The sequence below is a fragment of the Ailuropoda melanoleuca genome, chromosome 14 (assembly GCF_002007445.2).
Source record: "Ailuropoda melanoleuca isolate Jingjing chromosome 14, ASM200744v2, whole genome shotgun sequence".
NCBI classification, from domain to species: domain Eukaryota; kingdom Metazoa; phylum Chordata; class Mammalia; order Carnivora; family Ursidae; genus Ailuropoda; species Ailuropoda melanoleuca.
The window spans coordinates 101985120-102004328 of NC_048231.1; the positions used below are offsets into that span (position 1 = coordinate 101985120).

The 19209-nt window shown below is 35.3% G+C and overlaps 1 protein-coding gene across 1 annotated transcript in view; it reads left to right on the forward strand.

Moving 5' to 3' along the window:
• Window positions 1–19209, forward strand: part of C14H18orf63 (chromosome 14 C18orf63 homolog) — a 35350-nt gene that overhangs the window by 4496 nt on the left and 11645 nt on the right. The window contains exons 2-11 of the mRNA XM_002921223.2: window positions 950–1118; window positions 2864–2942; window positions 5425–5481; window positions 7966–8077; window positions 8669–8710; window positions 10252–10328; window positions 16087–16196; window positions 17018–17114; window positions 17227–17312; window positions 18735–18918. Coding sequence (XP_002921269.2) covers window positions 985–1118; window positions 2864–2942; window positions 5425–5481; window positions 7966–8077; window positions 8669–8710; window positions 10252–10328; window positions 16087–16196; window positions 17018–17114; window positions 17227–17312; window positions 18735–18918 — 978 coding nt within the window. The 5' untranslated portion in view covers window positions 950–984. The remainder of the gene's footprint in view (window positions 1–949; window positions 1119–2863; window positions 2943–5424; window positions 5482–7965; window positions 8078–8668; window positions 8711–10251; window positions 10329–16086; window positions 16197–17017; window positions 17115–17226; window positions 17313–18734; window positions 18919–19209) is intronic.

Here is a 19209-nt window from a genome sequence, read left to right on the forward strand (position 1 = left end):
AAAAAAAAAATTATTGTCATAGGAAATACTTCTTTTTTTCCTGAAAACAAAATGAAACTTAAGACTAGCCAGGAACTTTAATAGAAGTTTATTAAATAAAGACAATGGGATAGAGATATATCTAGCATCTAGGTGAGAGTATGCATTTAATAAATAGTAGCTCATTTTTGTATTATTGTACTCATTATTTTACTTATATAGAACTTCAGGCTTGTAACTCTACATTATCTTTTTGGAATGATGAAAATTTCCTAATATGTATTATAATGGTTACATAACTGATACTAAAAATCACTGAATTTGATAATATAAAAAGTGAATTGGAGGTTATTTGTATTACATCTTAATAAAATTTGTAACAAAGTTCTAGCAGGTTGAACAATTTTTTATTAAAGATTTTATTTATTTAGAGAGAGTCTGTGCGTTGCAGGGGGAGAGAGCATCTCAAGCAGAGTCCCAACTGAGTGTGGAGGCCAGCTTGGGCTCTGTCTCACAACCCTGAGGTCATGGACCTGAACCAAAATCAAGAGTCAGTTGCCCTGGGGCGCCTGGGTGGCTCAGTCATTAAGCATCTGCCTTAGGCTCTGTTCATGATCCCAGCGTCCTGGGATCGAGCCCTGCATCATCGGTCTCCCTGCTCCGCTGGGAGCCTGCTTCTTCCTCTCCCACTCCCCCTGCTTGTGTTTCCTCTCTCGCTGTCTCTGTCTGTCAAATAAATAAAATCCTTAGGGGGAAAAAAAAGTCGCTCAACCAGTGGAGCCACCCAGATGCCCCAAACCAGGCCCCCCTATAAGGGCAGAATGTTAGTGATATTTAAATGCTAAAGTCTGCTAATTTGTTTTTATTGTCTTATTCCAACACAATATCAAATATTCTGTGATGGGTTGGTGTTAACACCCTTTTGATAAGATAAGGTTTACTATCATTTTGTTGCTGTTTATTTTTAAAGGCCTGATAGCTGAGACATTCAGTCAACAGGAAAATATGAATGATTCTAGGCAGCAATCACTGTTCTTCGTCACACCTCCAGATTTACACAAACTCTGTGCTGTCAGAATAATATTGAGTAATGAGGTGGCAGATACTGAGATCAGGAGTAGACAAATGAAGATGTGCAGGTAAAAAATCCATTCTACAAGGCTTTCTAAATTTTTTGAGACCTGTAAGAGCTGTTTTAGAAGTATCTCCTTTAAAACAAAATACTCTTTCATTTAATCCGTGTGTATAGTTTTAAATAAAGGTATTCAGTTTTGTTCTGACCAGGTATATTGGATTACATTTTGGAAGGACTTAAAATATTTGAGATTGAATGTCATATTATTGAGTTTTTATGTTTGTGACTTTTCGTGTGATCTTTTTAAATTTTTTACGGACATTGATAAATTAAATCAGGTTCCCAAAACTTAGAGGTAGAAATTAGTAAATACTTACTGAGTACCTACAGTTTATGGACACTTTAGGAGATACTGTAAACATTTTAGATCAATACAGTTTCTTGATTTGCAGGTCAACGTAAGATGATTTCTGAAGAGTATTTCTCCAGAAACTATTTTGAAATGTCTGACCCAAGATAGTTTTTGAAAAAGAGCTTGGTTGAAGCCTAAAGTATAACTCCATTATTGCCAAGAACCCACCATGTATTAGTCCCTTAAATTGTTTGAGTCACTCAAAGAAGGACTCTTAGAATACAGATTATATCTGTAACTGTAGTTCTTGGAGAGGAACAAACACAAGATTGCTAGGAGCTAGAAATAAGACACTCTTGGGGTGTCCTCCCATTTTGCCTTTATTTACAAAAGTTTTCTTCTCCCCATTGTATATTTTCCCACTGAAGTACATCCAGGAGCCTGTACCCTTTGTGCTAAGGTATAATTTGATACTTATTGAACGTTTACCTGTGACTTCTTTTGGAAACAAATGGGTGGAAAACCTGAGATTTTCTGCTTTTACCCTCAAATTGAAGGTGGCCATGCCCACAAAGTGAGGTGTCTTGATTCACTGTCTCAGTAACTGACAAAGAGGCTGGAACAGATTGAGGAGAGACTTAGCTATGTCAGACAAAGGCAGGCCTGCAAAACCAAGTACCGGCCGCGCCTGGTTCTGCACCAGGGTTCTGGCCAGAAACAGACTGGCGCATCTTTCTTTTTGAGGTAACCCTTCCCCACCACACACACTCTCTTATTTTTTAAAGTTTGTTTTCGTGATATTTCTTGATATTAATTTTGAAAATTTTCATGTGTTTTATCCACCTTTTCCTTGGCCTTTGAAACAAAATGCTTGATGATAATTTGAATTGTGATTTTTATGAGTTCATTTGGCTGTTGAATGCTAAAATGAAACTACTACCCACTTCTTTTAGGCTTGGAAAAAATTTCCGTTTTGAAGGAAAAGCATGTAGTCAGTAGTTCTAACATTGAAGTAGTTGATAACTTCGCTGATAGATGAGATCCTTAGACTTTTGCCTCCAGTACCTCCTGACTACCACTTAAAAAAGAAAACAGAAGTTAGAAGAGCTGGATTCTTAACAATATTTAGACATCTTCAAATCTCTATTTGGACAGAAATGGAGTTTTAAATGGGGAATTTAGGTTCACGGATGAAAGAGATTGGGAAACTTAGAGGCAGGGACAATATTCATATCAATATATGAAAGCTTGTAACATTCTTAAATTTTGGCTGAGTGGCTAAATGTTCAAGTTACCACGTTAATCATGGGTAAAGATTCAGAAGTCTATAACACAATCATTCCCTAGAAAAAAATATAAACTTTTGAATAGAACTAAGCAATTTTCAAAATGTTATGATAAAGTAAAATCAGACAGAGGGAAAGTCCACTTTAAAATTACATTTTTCATCTCCACAGGCAACTGCTGTATTTGCACCAAGATATTCTTACATCACCCGTGCCTGGAATATTAAGCCAAATTTGGGTAGTGATGGCGGTTAGTATTTTAAAATTTTATGAAGTATTATTACTAATTATTGGGAGCAGTATTTATAAGCAATAATTCAGCTATTAATTTTAGCTCAAATTGAAGGTTGTTTATGAAGCCAAATTACCCTGTGTTGTAGTTTGATTGAACCATTTATAGACTTAGATATATCTGATGTTTAAAATTCATTTTTGTGGTTCTAATTTAATAGTTTTTTGTCACAAATGCTAAGATAAAGACTATTGATGAATAAAATATTATAGCATAATTTTAAGATAGCATTGGCTTAATCTTTTTTTAATATTTTATTCTTTAGAATTCCACTTAATATAAAGGAAGAAGTTTCCTATTCCAATTTATCTCCAGTTGTTTTTAAAGAACTTAGATTGAGAATTTATTTATTTTAAACTTGATACGTCTTTTCTTCTTTTTTTCCCCCAAATATTTATTTATTTATTTGAGTGAGAGCGTGTGCACACATACAGAGGGAGAGGGAGAAGCCGACTCCCCACTAAGCAGGGAGTCTGACATGGGGCTTGATCCCGGGACCCTGGGATCATGACCTGAGCCAAAGGCAGATGCTTAACCGACTGAGCCACCCAGGACCCCTGACAGTTTGGTTTGTTGTTGTTGTTGTTGTTTTTAAATTTCCAAATTAAAAAAAAAAAATTAGGGCCACCCAGGTGGCTCAGTCGGTTAAGTGTCTACCTTCAGCCCAGGTCATGATCCTAGGGTCCTGGGATCGAGTCCCACATCGGCTCCTTGCTCAGCAGGGAACCTGCTTCTCCCTCTGCCTGCTGCTCCCCCTGCTTGTGCTTGCACCATCTCTTTCTCTGACAAGTAAATAGTCTTTAAAAAAAAGAAAAAATTAAAAAACACAAAAATTTACACATAATAAACCCTGAATAAGAAACATTTCCCAGTGTGGTATGTCCCTGGGAGTGATAATGAAAATGCCGAAAATCTTTATAAAAATTACATTATTCTGAGATTTTTGTCAAAAATCTTTCTGAAAATCCTCATATTCTGAGAATTTAGTTCTTCAGAATCCAGTGAACATTCATTAATACTAACAAGCCATAAAAAAATCTTTAGTACCTTAATTTTTCTTCCAAGTTACATGGTTATGTATTCACCTTTTATTTTCTCATTCTTGATATCATTTTTAAGAAAGATAAACTGTTGATAGACAAGTAAACACTACTACCTCTTATTGTGTTCTTCTGTACCTGAAAATCTTAATGGAACAAGGACGACATTGTTTCAGAGTTGTTGTATATTCAAGCATCCTAATCTTAACAAGAATGTTAAAGAATATTAAAAGAAATCTTAACAAGAATATTAATCTTAGCAAGAATATTAAAAGAAAAGTAGCCATCTAAAAATGTGTTTTGCTTTCTTACAAAGATATTATATGCTATAATTTTTTTGAAAATATTTAAAGTAGAAAATTCGGTTTTTATACATACTGTTTTGAAATTTGCCTTTGATTTCTCCTTGAACAGACTCTCCTGGATGTTGTTCTGTTTCAGTACATACATCTTATTCATTGTTAAGGATGTCAGATATTTCATTGTATGGGTGTGTGATAATTTGGTTAATATTTTCTAATGCATATCTGAGTTTCTAGTTGTACGGCTACAATGCTTCAGAAAGCATCATTGAGATTATATCATTTTTATTTGGTAGTTTCTGTGGGTTAAATTCCCAGAAGTGTGATTGCAGTACATTTTAAACTAAAATCTAGGTAATGCTAAATTATTCTCTGAAAAGCTTGTACTAGATGGCATTTTAATAGTATATTGAGAGAATCTATATTCCCACATTCTCATAAACACCAGGTATTAACACCCTTTACATATCTGCCAATCTGTCAGGTTAAAAATAATATCTTCTTTAGATTTCTGTTTTTTCCATTGTTTAGTTGAAGCACCTTGGCCTTTTGAACTTCTTGAGCTTACATTTGTGTCCATTTTCCTTATTTATGCCTAGAAACTTATTATTAAGAAAGGTGTTAGGGGCGCCTGGGTAGCGTAGTCTTTGAGTGTCAGCCTTCGGCTCAGGGCGTGATTCTGGCGTTCCGGGATTGAGTCCCACATTGGGCTCCTCCGCTGGGAGCCTGCTTCTTCCTCTCCCACTCCCCCTGCTGCGTTCCCTCTCTCTCTAGCTATCTCTGTCAAATAAATAAATAAATAATCTTAAAAAAAAAAAGGTGTTAAATATTATATGAAATTTATTAGCCTTTTCCTTTTCTAGGTTCATGTCTTTCTCAGAAAGGCTTTTCCTCATTTAGAGAATGTATCCACAGATTCTATTTTAGGTTCTATTTATTATCACTTGCTTCTCCAAGGCATAGAAGCTGTTAGGATGATAGCCTGATGATAGGTCTGCTGTTGTATAATGTTTAAATTCTTTATGTATTGCATTATTTAATAATATATTTGTAGTAAGCAATTATTATAAATGTGGATTTTTGTTGTTTTTGTTATAGATACCATTTTATAAAGCTGGAAAACTTAATGCCTATATTGAAAAATATGGAGCAAAAGTAAGTTTTTAAAAGGATAATAATTTCAAATACTATTTATATTGATATTGTACTCAACTTCTTTTGTCAGAAAACAAAAATTAAAATATCTTTCTCATATGTTATTGCTTTGCATGTGAAAGAACCACCTTTTTAGTCTTTAGAGTTTGTATAGAATTTTTATTTCTTTTGAAAGTACTTAGTAAAATTCACCAAATTATCTGGGCCTGGCATTTTCCTTGTGGGAAGGTTTTTGACTATGTGATAGAACTATTCAAATTATCTATTTCAGAGAATGTGTCCATTTCACCTAGCTTGTTAAATTTATTGGTATAAAGTTGTTTATAATATTCACTTAATTTCTTTTGCTGTAGAATCCGTAGTTATGTCACCTATCTCATTCCTGATACTGGTAATATGTCTTGTCTCTTTTTTTTCTTCCCTAATCAGTCTTGCCAGAGATTTACCAAGCGTATTGATTGCAAAAAACAAGCTTTTGGTTTGATAGATTTTCTCTGTTGTTTTACTATTTTGTATCTCATTGCTTTTCATTTTTGTCTTTATTATTTACTTTCTTATGCTTACTTTGGGTTTACTTTGCTCTTCTTCTTTTAGTTTCTTAAGGTGGAAACTGAGGTCATTGTTTTGAGAACATTCCTTTCTAATACAGAGACATTTAGTGCTATAAATTTCCTCCTATGTATGTGTTTTTCTTTGACTTTCCTCAGCTCAAAATGCTGATTCCCCTTTGATTTCCTGTTCAAACTGTGGGTTAGTTAGGAGTGTGTTATGTAGTTTCCACATATCCAGGGATTTTTCAAGGATCTTTTTATTATTGTTTTCTAATTTAATTGTGGCTAGAGAACATGTTTTATGTAATTTGAACCTTTTTTAATTTATTGAAACTTGTTTTATGGTCCAGAATATGGTCTTCCTTCGTAAATATTCCTTGTCTACTTAAAAACAATGTGTATTCTGCTGTTGTGTCAAGTAGTCTATGAATGTTAATTGGGTCACAGCAGTTGATGGTGTTGTTAAGTTACTATAGTCTTCTTATTTTCTATCTACCTTTTGTATCAATTATTGAGAAAACATGGTATAAAATTTGGCCTTGACTTTAGCTGCAGTAGTCAATGACACCATCTTTGCCCTGGGAGGCATCCAGGTCATGAATCAGGATGGTTATGGATGACAGAACTGCCCTACATTTCCTCCTTGTATGCCAAGGCTGAATGTATGCTGATACATTCTACTGTATCTGGGTTAATGCCTCAGTCCAAGCAGAAAGTCAGTACAGAATCAAGGAGAAAGCCATTTGGCTTTCTAAGGAAGATCCTGATAATTTATGGGATTTGTTCAGCTGTTTAGGCCTGAGTGCCTGGTTTCATGTTTGAGGTAAATGTTACGTGTTGGCTTCATCCTGCTGTTTGAAGTCCTGATGATAGTATCCTTAATTAAAATATCTGTGAAACAAATTGAACAGATTTGGGCTTCTTCACTGCCAACAAATTAGTCACTTGTACCCTGGGAAAATTCACCAGAAACCAAAATAGTACAGAAATGAGGGGTGAATAATATTGGGAAATTCTCCTTGGTTCTCTCATTTTTCTGCATATCTTGCTAAGAGTGGCAATGGCAATATTTTCTTTTGGACTGTATTTGCAAGATGTTTATATAGAAGAAAACCTTGGTTCTTTCCCTAGCCCTGGGTGTTTTCCTTACATGCATGTGGCTAATCCATACTCAGCTGATGACTCAAGAGGGACTCTGCTGATCTCAGAGTTTGCTCTCTGTGCAGCTCTCTCCCCTCTAATACTTTGCCCCCAAAACTAGCTCCCTTAAGCCTCTTGGACTGGCTCTTCCAGGGTTCTGCGTCCCTGCGCCACAACCTAGAAACCCTCTTTAATCAATATGCTGGGGGGGGGGTAATTGTAGGTGTACCATCTCTTAAGGATTGCTCTTCTTTGTTCCTAGATGTCCAGTGTCTTGTGAACCACTGTTTCATAGAACTTACTCAGTTTTTTAGTTACCTCAAGTGGGAGGATAAATCTGGATCCTATTACTTTTTATTAGAAGTAAAAGTCTTGATTTTTAAAAATTCTATACAGGTAGAGATAGTCTGCTGGTTTCATGTGTGCCCATGTAAGTAATTGTTTTCTGATGTTGATCTAGAGTGAACAACAATGAAAATTATAATACAGTCCTGGGCTGGTTTCCTCTGTGCAGAGCAGAATACAAAGTATAATCTAGGATCCTAGCACAGGAACTCTAAAACTTTGGGCCAGGATGAGGAGGAAGAATCTGGCCACTGTAGCATGATAGTCTTCATGGTTTCAAAGAGAATATGTTTTAACACTAATTCAACTTTAGAACCGGATAGGATTAGCTGTAGTGATGACTATAACTCATATCAAAAACCCAGGTTCTTGAGTGGATCTAAACATACATTTTTTTTTAGTCCGATTGCTGTAAATTTGCCTATGTTTTGTTCTTTAATATGTTTAGGTAGAGGCTCCACAAAGAGTAACTCCTGTAATTCTTCAAAACTGCCTTTCATATTCACTCACGGCTAGACTTGCTCCAGCCTGGAATAAAACTGGCCATCTCTTGGTGCAAGGTGACTTTATCTCTTTCAGTCATTGGGGGTTTCTGAACTAGAGTACTTCTATGCTGTGCATCTGTTTTAAATTTCAAAATATATTATTTTTAGGGAATAGTTTTTAAAGCATAAGCCCAGCTAAGCCTTCTCAGGCAAGTCCACAACATAAATGTCATCTTCTTACTTAGGATGATATCCAGAGGCCTGCTGATGTTTTTTCAAAAAATTTTTAAAAATTATGTCATACTTGATGTTTAGAAAGGAATAAATATAAGTTATGGAGGATTATAATAAAATGAATACAAATTACCAAAAATTGTTGGAACCAAAAGGCTATTCTGGATTTTGTGTTGAGGTCTGACCATTTTCTAAGTATCTGATGCCAGGAAATAAATGTTAGAAGGAAGAATCGGGCATTTCTCTCCTTTTAATTGAAAAGATACTTTTCGAGTGGTTGTATTTTTTCTCTGAACTGTCTTTCGATATTCCTTTGTGTAAAACTGCATTTTAAGGTATTTTCCTTAGCTTTGATAATTAAACATAAAAAGGTATTTATTAAGCATGATTTATATCATATAATAATATGGCATACCCTATGAATTTTTTAAGGAAAAGGATTTCTTTCTCAGATGGGAAAGCAAAGTGCTGTTGGTAAGTAAAAATGCATAAGTCAATAGATAAAACATTAATATGGCTAACAGTCATTAAAACAGTGTTACAGATTGTTGGGTTATTGCAATCTTGATGAATATCAGAATATAAGCAGGTATTATTATAAGCACAGTTTTACCCAGGACATCATCTCTGGGTCACTATATATGTTTTTACTTATAAGAGAAAAAATTCACTTCTCTTAATTGGAATAAAATCTATATTTTTGATTTCTATACTTAATTAAAATTATTTCTCTGAAGAAGTTAAATTCTGCAGACATTTGTAATGTATAGTTTCCAGAGTCGTATCATTGAAAATTCTTTAGTACTGTTGTAAGTAAAAGATGTATTTCTTATGAGAACATAATTCTTCTTTTCCTTAAAAGAGAAAAAAAGATTGCTTAAAGAGACAAAGGTGATCTAAAATACACAGTTTATAGTATGGTTTAATTCTTTTCATTGATAAGCATGGCTGTTCAAGTAGACCTGTTCCTAAACAGTAGTCCTCAGAGAGCAGACAGGTGGCAATCCTAAGCCCAAGGAGACATTAATCAATCATGGTAGCTTTCACCAGAATTTGGGCATAGCCTTAAATCCTGAGCTAGCACCTACAATCCACAACTATTTAATTTGAGTTGACTTTCAGGCTGAAGCCTATTTGCCCTCCTTGCCCCAGTTTTATGTTCAGGTTGGACAGCGGCAGTCACTGTGCTCCAGCTCCGGACAGATGGATTCATTATAGAGATTCAGTTTCATTCCCAGACACTGTAAGAAGCTATAGCTGTCAGAGGTTGAAGATAAAAGTTTAGAAGAGCAGAATTCCTCACTCTTGTGTTAGAATCTTGCTTTTAGTTTTACCAAATGTAATATTCGATAGCAGAAGTGACAAATTTTAAGTGTATAGCTCATTGGATTTTCACAGACTAAACATATCCTAATAACCATTTCTTAAATCAAGATACAGAACATTACCTGTTCTCCAGGAATCCCCTCATGCTTTCTTTCAGGTACTACCCCTTCCCAAGACAACCACACTCTGACTTATATAAGTAATTCTAATTATGAGAAAGCAAGGTAGAAGCTTTGGAGCTCTATGAGATCTGTATTATATATGCTGGTATATTGATAGGCATTTGTTCGGAAGAGACTATAAAGTTAGAAGCTTGGCATGGCACCTCTCCCGATTTAAGAAGACAGTGTCCATTTTTCACATATAATAGAAATCAAGTTTGTAAAAGGTACTTGTTGAATTTTTCTAACTCTGAGATGTCTCATTGTTCTTATTGTAACCCTGCCCTGTGACCCCCCCCAATACATACATGCCCATATGTCCATGTTGTTTCAGGCCTCTGTCTCATCTGCAGACTCTCAAACATTATATGGTGATTTTTTTGGATTTTTACCATGTGTGGAAACAAATACATATTCTTAATTGAGTTTCTAACGTGAATAAAGTTCTTTTTTGTTACTTAAAATATTTAACTTAATAAAATGGAGTAATAATTCCGGAAAGTTCACCGTTAAATATTTTATTTTCAGTATTAGACATCAATGTAACCGAAACTCAAGTTTGCATAAGTATAGAAGCTTACACAATCAGACTGCCACTACCTGAGGTACCACATATTTTGATTTCTGTAATTAACTTTGCTGTGTTTACTGTATACTTTATTACCAATATGCTAGTAGGTTTTAATTTTTAACAAGAAGAGTAATAATGGTTTGTTTTTTTTTATCAAAGTCCATATTATTAAATGCTTGATATGTTGATACTGTTCTAAATCTGTTTACTCAAAGAAAACATCATTCTAATCATGGAACATTACATCAAAAACTAAGGATATACTCTATGGTGACTAACATAACATAATAAAAAATTATTATAAAAAAAGAAAACATTCTGTCAATTTAACATAGATATTTAAAAAAATTTTTAAGATTTTATTTATTTGAGAGAGACAGAGCACAGGCATAGGGGAGGGGCAGAGGGAGAGGGAGAAGCAGACTCCCCACTGAGCAGGGAGCCTGACCTGTGGCTCCATCCCAGGACCCGGAGGTCATGACCTGAGCTGAAGGCAGCTGCTTAGCTGACTAAACCACCCAGACACCCCTGACACAGATTTAATCATATTATTCTTTTGCTCAAAAATCGTTTTAGATGGCAGTCCACACTCTCCACCACCCTGCCCTGCCTCAGCACTCACTTCTTGCCTCTTTTTCACCTCCAAATATTAAAAACACTGTTTCAGCTCATACTAAATGTAATATCCTCTCATTAGCATTCTGGTAGCATTTTTTAAATTTGTAAAAAATATATACGTAATGCTGTTTGCCTTAGAAGAATATGTCTTTTATTTTACTGATTCCCATAGCACCAGGCATAGAAACTTACACATTAATAGTAACTCAATAAATATTGTTTTCCTTCTTCTGTGACAGTGGATCTCAGTAGAGGGGGTTGGAGAAGGAAATGAATGTCTTTGTTCCTCATGAACCATTTGGTAATGTCTGAACAAAAATTTGGTTATGACAAAGGGGGAGGGGTGTTTAGTGGTTTGAGGCTAGCGATGCTGCTAAAAAATCCTACAGTGCACGCAGCAGCAACCCCATCTCTACCCCAACAAAGAGGTACCCAACCCGAATTGTCAGTAGTGTCTACGCTGAGACAGATGACTCCTCCTTTGCTTAGAGTGACCCTCTCGTTAGCTATACATCCTGCCCATCCTTTAAGGGTCAGCTCCAGTGCTATTCCATTCATACTTCTCTTTAACTTTTTGATTACCTGCTATGTTGAGGCAATAGACAAGTCAAAAATAAATAGGATCTAGTATCTGGCCCTCAGGAATTATGTAAGCCAGTGGGGAAACAACCTGTGTAAAAACAAATGGAATGGGCAGCATGACATGAATATCTTGTACTGATGAGGAACATTTCCAAGGCTTGGCGCCACTGTGACCTCCCAGCCTCTTACAAATCTTCATTCTATTCTGCACTATGCTCACGTAGTTAGTTGTATGTTTAGAAATATACTCATTTTTATATCCCCAATTTACTTTATAATAAGCTTCTTAAGGACTAATATCATGTCTTACTGCCCTTTGAATTTTCTACAGATGAGACTTGTGCTTTATATATCTTGAGTTTTGAATCAATTAGAGATTGACAAAGAAGAATAAGACATATAGAGATGAGAATACCATCTTTATTACTAGGATGAGAATACAATTTATGATCCCAAATGGATACTTTTGAGAATGAAAGGGAAACTAACCTAAGGGGATACTGGCCCAACATATATGAACTAGGGTATGTTAAAAATAAAATCAGATCAATTAAAATTGTACTTACTGAGTTTATTGTACGTAAGAATAGTTTATGAACCAAGAGTCTTCAGACTAACAGTGTAATGAAACTCAGAACGGTGTTGTTGCAGGACAGCTTATATAATGAAAATGTGGAAGCTATTTTATCTTTATAATGATTGGTTATAGTAATGGGGTTTTCCAAATGACAGGGGATTGGTTAAAAGTGATTATCTTACTCTGTTTTGGAAAACAATTTAAGTTTTACTTATGATTTTAGAGGCATTTACAAGAAATAATTAAATTTCAGTTGTGTTATAGATTGAGCTAGATTAGGTTTTACTTCTGTGGTTTAACTGGTTTTGTCTGCTTAAGGAATTTTCAAGTTTGGTCTCCATTTTATTTATTTTAATGGATATATGGTCACACTGTTTATTATTGAAAAAAACCAGTTATTAGAGAATGTGGCCTGTCTGAACCCTAGAATTAGGTAGATTCCCCACCTACTTGTGGAGTAATGGAAACCCACAGGCTCCCTTGGGAGATCAGGCACCATTCCCCATATGACAGAATGCAGTACACTACTTTCTGCCAGCAGGCCAGTTCCGAAGAGGAAGAAGAAGGAATTGTCCCAGTTTTATCAACTAGGTAAGTCACCTGACCTGCCCTAGAGAGGAATGAATGGAAGGGCAAAGAGACATGGGGAATATGTGTTAACGCTTTCTCAACATGGGAGCAAACACCAGAAATGGGGAAGATGTGCTCCTCTCTTCTACTCAACATTATATACTCAATACACACTTGTTCTATTCATTTGAATTGATTCCCTAAATTATAATTGATCATCAGCTCCTCCAAATCTCACTTTACCTAAATTTTTGATGTGGTATTTTTCATATTCTGTTATAAAAATTAGTTTCATACATGTCTATGTTCCTACTAAGTTGTTATCTCTTTGAGAGTCTAGGTTTTTGCCTTATTTATCTTTGTTCCCCATATAGACTAAAAGATAATTGCATTGAATTTTCCTTTTGTCACAATCTAGTATTGGTTATAGGTCTGGTGAGGGGAATGAAGGTGAGGAGCAGGACGTTTGCTGTTTCTCTCCTTTACAGTTTATCTTCTACACTTTCATTCCCCTTAAGTAAGTAAGCTGAAACAGAGGTTAAGTAATTTTCTCTAGGTCATGAAGGTGGTAAGAAAGTGATTTAGGATTTAAGAGTTTTTCTTTTGACTCTGTTCTTTCTGCTACAGTACATTATACTTCCTTCACTTAGCCTTAGGTTTCTTGAGTCAAATTTGTACGACCCATAGAGCCTGACAGGAGTAGATATTTATTATGTATTGAAAAAAAAATAACAAATAACAGGGTTTGACAGTATAGTACCAAACTAAGCATCATAAGAACTTACATGACTTTAGGAGTTCAGAGAAAAAGGAGATGTTTGAGGGAATTCATATTTGAAACCTTGGAACTCTGACATTTTTTTCTACCCTTTCCTTCTTTTTTTTTAATAATAATTTTTTATTATGTTATGTTAGTCACCATACAGTATATCCTTAGTTTTTGATGTAACGTTCCATGATTCATTATTTGCATATAACACCCAGTGCACCATGCAATTTCCTTCTTGAAATCATATCCTTTTTTGATTTCTGTGAAACTTCTTTTATCCAGAATTTTCTACCATTCATTCACGGTTCTTTCTTCTCTTATTGCACTTTAAATGTTGCTATTCCCTAGGGTTCCATTTTTAGTCCACCTTTCTTTTCCTTAGCAGGTTCAACTCTTTCAGTGGTAAGCCTATACACTTACCTCCCAAATATTCTTGTATAGTTGGAATTTGTGCTTTCTCAGATATTTTCACATGAATGTACTAATGATGCTCAATCTCGGTTATGCCTGAGACTGAATTATTTGTCACCCTCCCTAGCCCTAACTCTTACCTTCCTTGTATTTGCTCTTGGTTACTGGCATCAATAGCCGATAAGTTAACCAGCTACAAATTTCAGAGTTATCCTTGGATCTCACTTCCTATATCCAATCAGCCATTAATAGCCTAGGCCTCTGAAATCTCTTTGTCTCTTTCCATTTCTGCTGCGCTAATTAAACTCTCTTCTTTGCCTGAACCATTAAAATGGTTTCTATATTGGCTTTCTTTTTTCCAGCCTTCCCCTTATTTATTCTCTAATTCTTCTTCACAGTATCAGCAGAGTTCTCTTTCTAAAACAGATGGCCCCAAACTAAATATCTCTAGTATCCCAGCATCGCCTAGAGCAGATAAAGTCCAAATTCTTTAGCTTGGCATTATAAGGAAGAGGGGATACTGATTGAGTATCTTGTAAGTGCAGGTCTGTTCAGAAAAGGACACATTATTAATATTTTTTAAGTAAATACAGATAAGAGGTTAACTTTCTCTTGGGGCATATGGTGAACACTTGGGTAGTTAGCCAGTCTTCAGAAAAATCTATGTTGAGAAAAGCCAATATAGACATTAAGTGCTGGTACCATGGAGATCTCAGCAGTAATTTGCTTGAATCTCCGACTAGTGTTGAAAATAGCCAGAAGGATATGTAAACTCAAGCTATGTAAGTGGGTGTATATGAGAACCCATAAACTGTGACTATTTGGACAGGATACCTACCCTCTCTGAATTAAATTTTAGGTTCTGTTTTTCCCTCAGATAATCTATTTATTCACCTGCAGTCAGTCTTTCCTGACATTCACAGCCATCCCAGCACTGACCATCCTTTTTTTTTTTTTTTTTTTTTTAGATTTTCTTTATTTATTTGACAGAGTGCACATGTGCACACAAGCAGGGGGAGCAGCAGGCAGAGGGAGAGGGAGAAGCAGGCTCCTGCTGAGCAGAGAGCCCAACATGGGGCTGGATCCCAAGACCCTGGGATCATGACCCGAGCCAAAGGCAGAAGCTTAACCGGCTGGCTGAGCCACCCAGGCACCCCATGACCATCCTTTTCTTAGGTCACAGATTAGACAACTTAGCTCTTAAGCACAATGCATCCCAGGGCAAGATTTATCTGCAGTGCACAGGACAATATGAATCCTTATTCATTCTTACTGTCTTTGCTGTCTTATGTCACAACATAACCAGCAGTTCTTATCTTCTTATTCCTGCTTTCATGTTTCGCTGCTCTGCCCTGCTTCCTCATTTCCATTAGTCTTAATAAATGCTATAATTCAGGGAAGGATCGGTCGCTGAACGTAGAGGAGTTAGGTCTAGTTCTAGGCCTGTAAGGCTCTTATTGTAGAACTCAGATAAATCAGAATAAGGGTAGTGCTTTAAGCAAGTGTATTGTTACTTATGACTTGTCTAGGCAATTTAAAAAAATGGCAAGTTTAGTTGGAGTTTGTTGAAAAGCAGTAGTAGAGAATGAAGTTAGAACATTATTTCCCGAAAGCTGTATGATAATAGGTTAAATGGAGGGGAGGGATTATGAACCATTCTCTCTGATCCTAACACAGTGTCCTCTTAGGAGGACATTAATACTTCACTTAAATCTCTCTTTATCTTTGATTCACTGTATTAAAATGCCCCACTGGGTAAGGAAACTGTAAGTGGAAAAGGACTGGTAAACTATAAGCTTAAATACTCTGCAGATAGGGCACCTGAGGACCAGAGGAAAAACATTCCGAGAGATGGAAAAGGGATACAGAAGAAGAGTGTTGGCTCTGTGCCCTCCCTTCCAAAGACCAAATAGAGGAACAACTCCCTAACTCATCCTCCAGTTAAAAAAAAAGACACTATCTTACAAAATGTAAATATCTTCCTTTAGAAGGAATTCAGCTTCCTATAAACATAATCAAAAAGTTGAAAACCAGTTGAAATAAGTATGAGAGAGGTTCAAGATTGGAAAGTGAGAGAGCATGAAATACTTGATACATTGCACAGAGAGAAATAGGGAGAGCCGAAATATCGATTACATTATGTAAAGTGTTATGCACCTCCATCTTAAACTAAGCCTTTAAAACCATTTTGTAATTGACTGTGTTTCTTTTTGTTTGGCACATTCTTTTGAAGACTTATGCATTAAATCTTATTTCTATTAAAAGCTGAGAGAATTTGGTATTTCTCAGAGTGTTATAAAGGATTTTGATACTAACAAGAATGCTGTCATTGAAGGACACTCAATTTTAAGCAACTGGTGCTATGTTTTGCCAAGGTGAGATTTCAGTTTGTATCATCTGGGATGGGTCCAAGTTACAGTTAGTTCTCTTTCATTTTGCTTCAGCAACAATGTGTGTAAAAGTATAAAGGGATTTTTGAAGCTGAATTTTTGAAAGCGATTTGTACAGAAGCCATCAATTTCCAGTATCAAATTACTAAATTGTATTATACACTTATATTTTTGTTAAATATAGTCTTTACAAAAGTAAAATTTCCAGATATCTCGTTATGAAATTACGACTATTATAGTAATATCAGTAAAACCTTATAAACTGTGCACATAATTAATGATTCATTATCATATGATAGGAACTGTTTTAAGTTTGTACTGTCTTTAGGGGAAAAATGGCTTGTTATTAATATAAATAGGACTATTGGGGTGAAATTTTAACCTGCTTAGGAAAAAGAACTTTAATTAACTAACGGAATATGCATAATAATTTAATCATCAAAGCAGGAAGAGGTAGATAGGGAACATAGATTTGAGTCTGATTCATTTAACTCTTAACAGACCTTTCCTTAAAGTCTAACAGTTACTAGGCATACTTCTGTATGGCAATATTTACTAAACATTATTTTGTGTTTATAACTGGCACATTTTTTGCATAAATTCAATTCAGTTTTTCCTAATAATTCTGGTTAAGATTTAATACAATGGTGTTCTTGGAACTAGGAGCAAATGATTAGTTTATTACTTATAAACGTTTTGATAGTGGCTAAATCTTTTTGAGTATTTTCTAAATTAAATTACATAGTTAAATAAAATTATATCCAAGCACTGTCTCATAATATTTTATCAACTTTTATCTTTCATAGCATGAAAAGGGGACAAATAGTAAGTATTCTTCACACCACACCCCCTGACTGTCCTTTTCACTCATATGAAGATTTCCAGATGCACTGGGAGAGACTGGTAAGGAATAGAAATGTGTATTATGTTAGAAGCTATTTGGTTTTTGCTTCTTATAATTTACCTCAATTTTGCTTTCTCTTAAGAGAATTTCAGCTTTGTTTTTAATTTTTAGTATGGCTATAAACTTCCAGAAGATTGTGGAAATACTAAAATATACTGCAGCATCTACTTCAAAATGATAGAAGGAAGGGTCTTCACATATCCTTTTGCACACTGACTTACGACAAAAGCCCCCTGCTGATCTCATGAGCCAGTCTTCTGGCTCTGATGTCATCATTTTCAGTCTTCTCTATGCCTAAATGAAACTGCGTTCCCCTCTACTTTTTTCCCCCTACTTGAATGTTTTTTGTTTTCCATAGAATTTTTCTATTTTTATTTGAGAATGAGCTTAATAATGATTATTTTTTTCTCTTAAGCACTATTGCAACAATTTAGGCAACAAAAGGAACTATAGATAGAAAAATGTTCCCATGATTCCTAACAGTAAGACAATCTTAGGATTCTCCTTAGCCAAGGGCTCCCTCCAGTGGTATTTTGGATATTATTGAAAGGGTAAAATCAAAAGAATTAATCTTTTAAGGAAGATTTTTGTCTTTGGAAGATTATTTAATTTTACAGGCAAAATTTAGAGGATCTGACTTGCACTTAATGCACCCCAATGATTTAAGAAAATATCTGTCTTACCATTATTTAAAATAAGTTAATAATAATTATGAGTGTTCAGGTGAAACCCTTCAGTTGTAATTGGTACTGATTTCACATTCCTGTCTCTCTATTCTGACCTGCTGGAGTTTCAAATGGGAAGAAGGAAGAGCCATACGTAGTGTTCCCTTTCTCCATTCTACACTTCCTAACCCAAATCTTAATATAAAATTGAGGTTGACGGGGATCAACTGCTCTCTTTCATTAGATGCAAAGACATTATTCCAAATCCTCAGAACATTTTTCATCAGAAAAAGTAACTGCTCTTCTCAAAGAATTGCTTTTGGAGCTTGAATACACTCTATATGTGTTGTTTCTTTGTACTGAATTTTTACAGCTTTTGGAGATGCAACCTCTTTATTGTTTACTATCAACACTTACTTTTGTAATCTCTAAAGGTCATAGTATCTTTAGTATAAATCGTTTTTAGAATATCTTAGTCTGCAAGTGTATAAGGAAAGCTCTATAATGAGGACACAATGAGCAGTCTTGATTTTGAGTGTTAGAATGAATCAAGATCCCTGTGATAAAACACTTTTAGTTTGGAAAATACGAAATAAGCAATATATGAAATAGTTAGGATTTAGTTATGTGTGCCTTTTTAACAGTTAATACTGTAATACTTTTTTAATTCCATAGAAATTGATATCTCTTGGAGGGCCTGGATGGTGCAGTTGGTTGTGTCTGACTCTTGGGTTTCAGCTCAGGTCGTGATCTGTGTCGTGAGATCAAGCCCCGAGTCAGGCTCCGCACTCAGCATGGAGTCTGCTTGAGATTCTCTCTCCCTCTGCTCCTTCTGCTTGTGTGTGTGTGTGTGCTTGCTCTCTCTCTCTCAAATAAGTAAATCTTCAGAAGAAAAAAAGAAATTTTTGTCTCTTAAATACAAAAACTCTTCTACTGTTCTTTAACATTGTTCAGATACCCTCTCAGCTGCATCAGAAGTCAGCCCATACAATTCTTTCCAAGGGTAGATTTGGAAAGTGTGTTGAAAAGTTTCATTTCAGACTTAAAATCTAAACTGCCTCATATCTGTGGCTTTCCCATAAAGATGACAACTAAACCATGCTACTACACACAAGATCTAATGAAACCTCATGTACAGGTAAGAGATTTTGTGTCCTAATGAGCTCTCTAAGACATAGTATGCACCTATCTTGGATTTCTTGCTTTCTGTGAGGAACTATCTAACCCATTGTAGTAGAATTTTTTTCTCTCAGTTCAGTTTCCCTAATTCTGTTTGTCTTTGTACTTGACCATTAATCACTGCCATTTGTTGTCTTTTTTGTATTTAATGTGGCATTGTAGCAATAGTTGTTTACTGGTCTTTTCTAATTTAGCATGAGCTCCTGCTAATGGGGATCATATTCATTTTCTTATGCCAAGTGCCTGATAC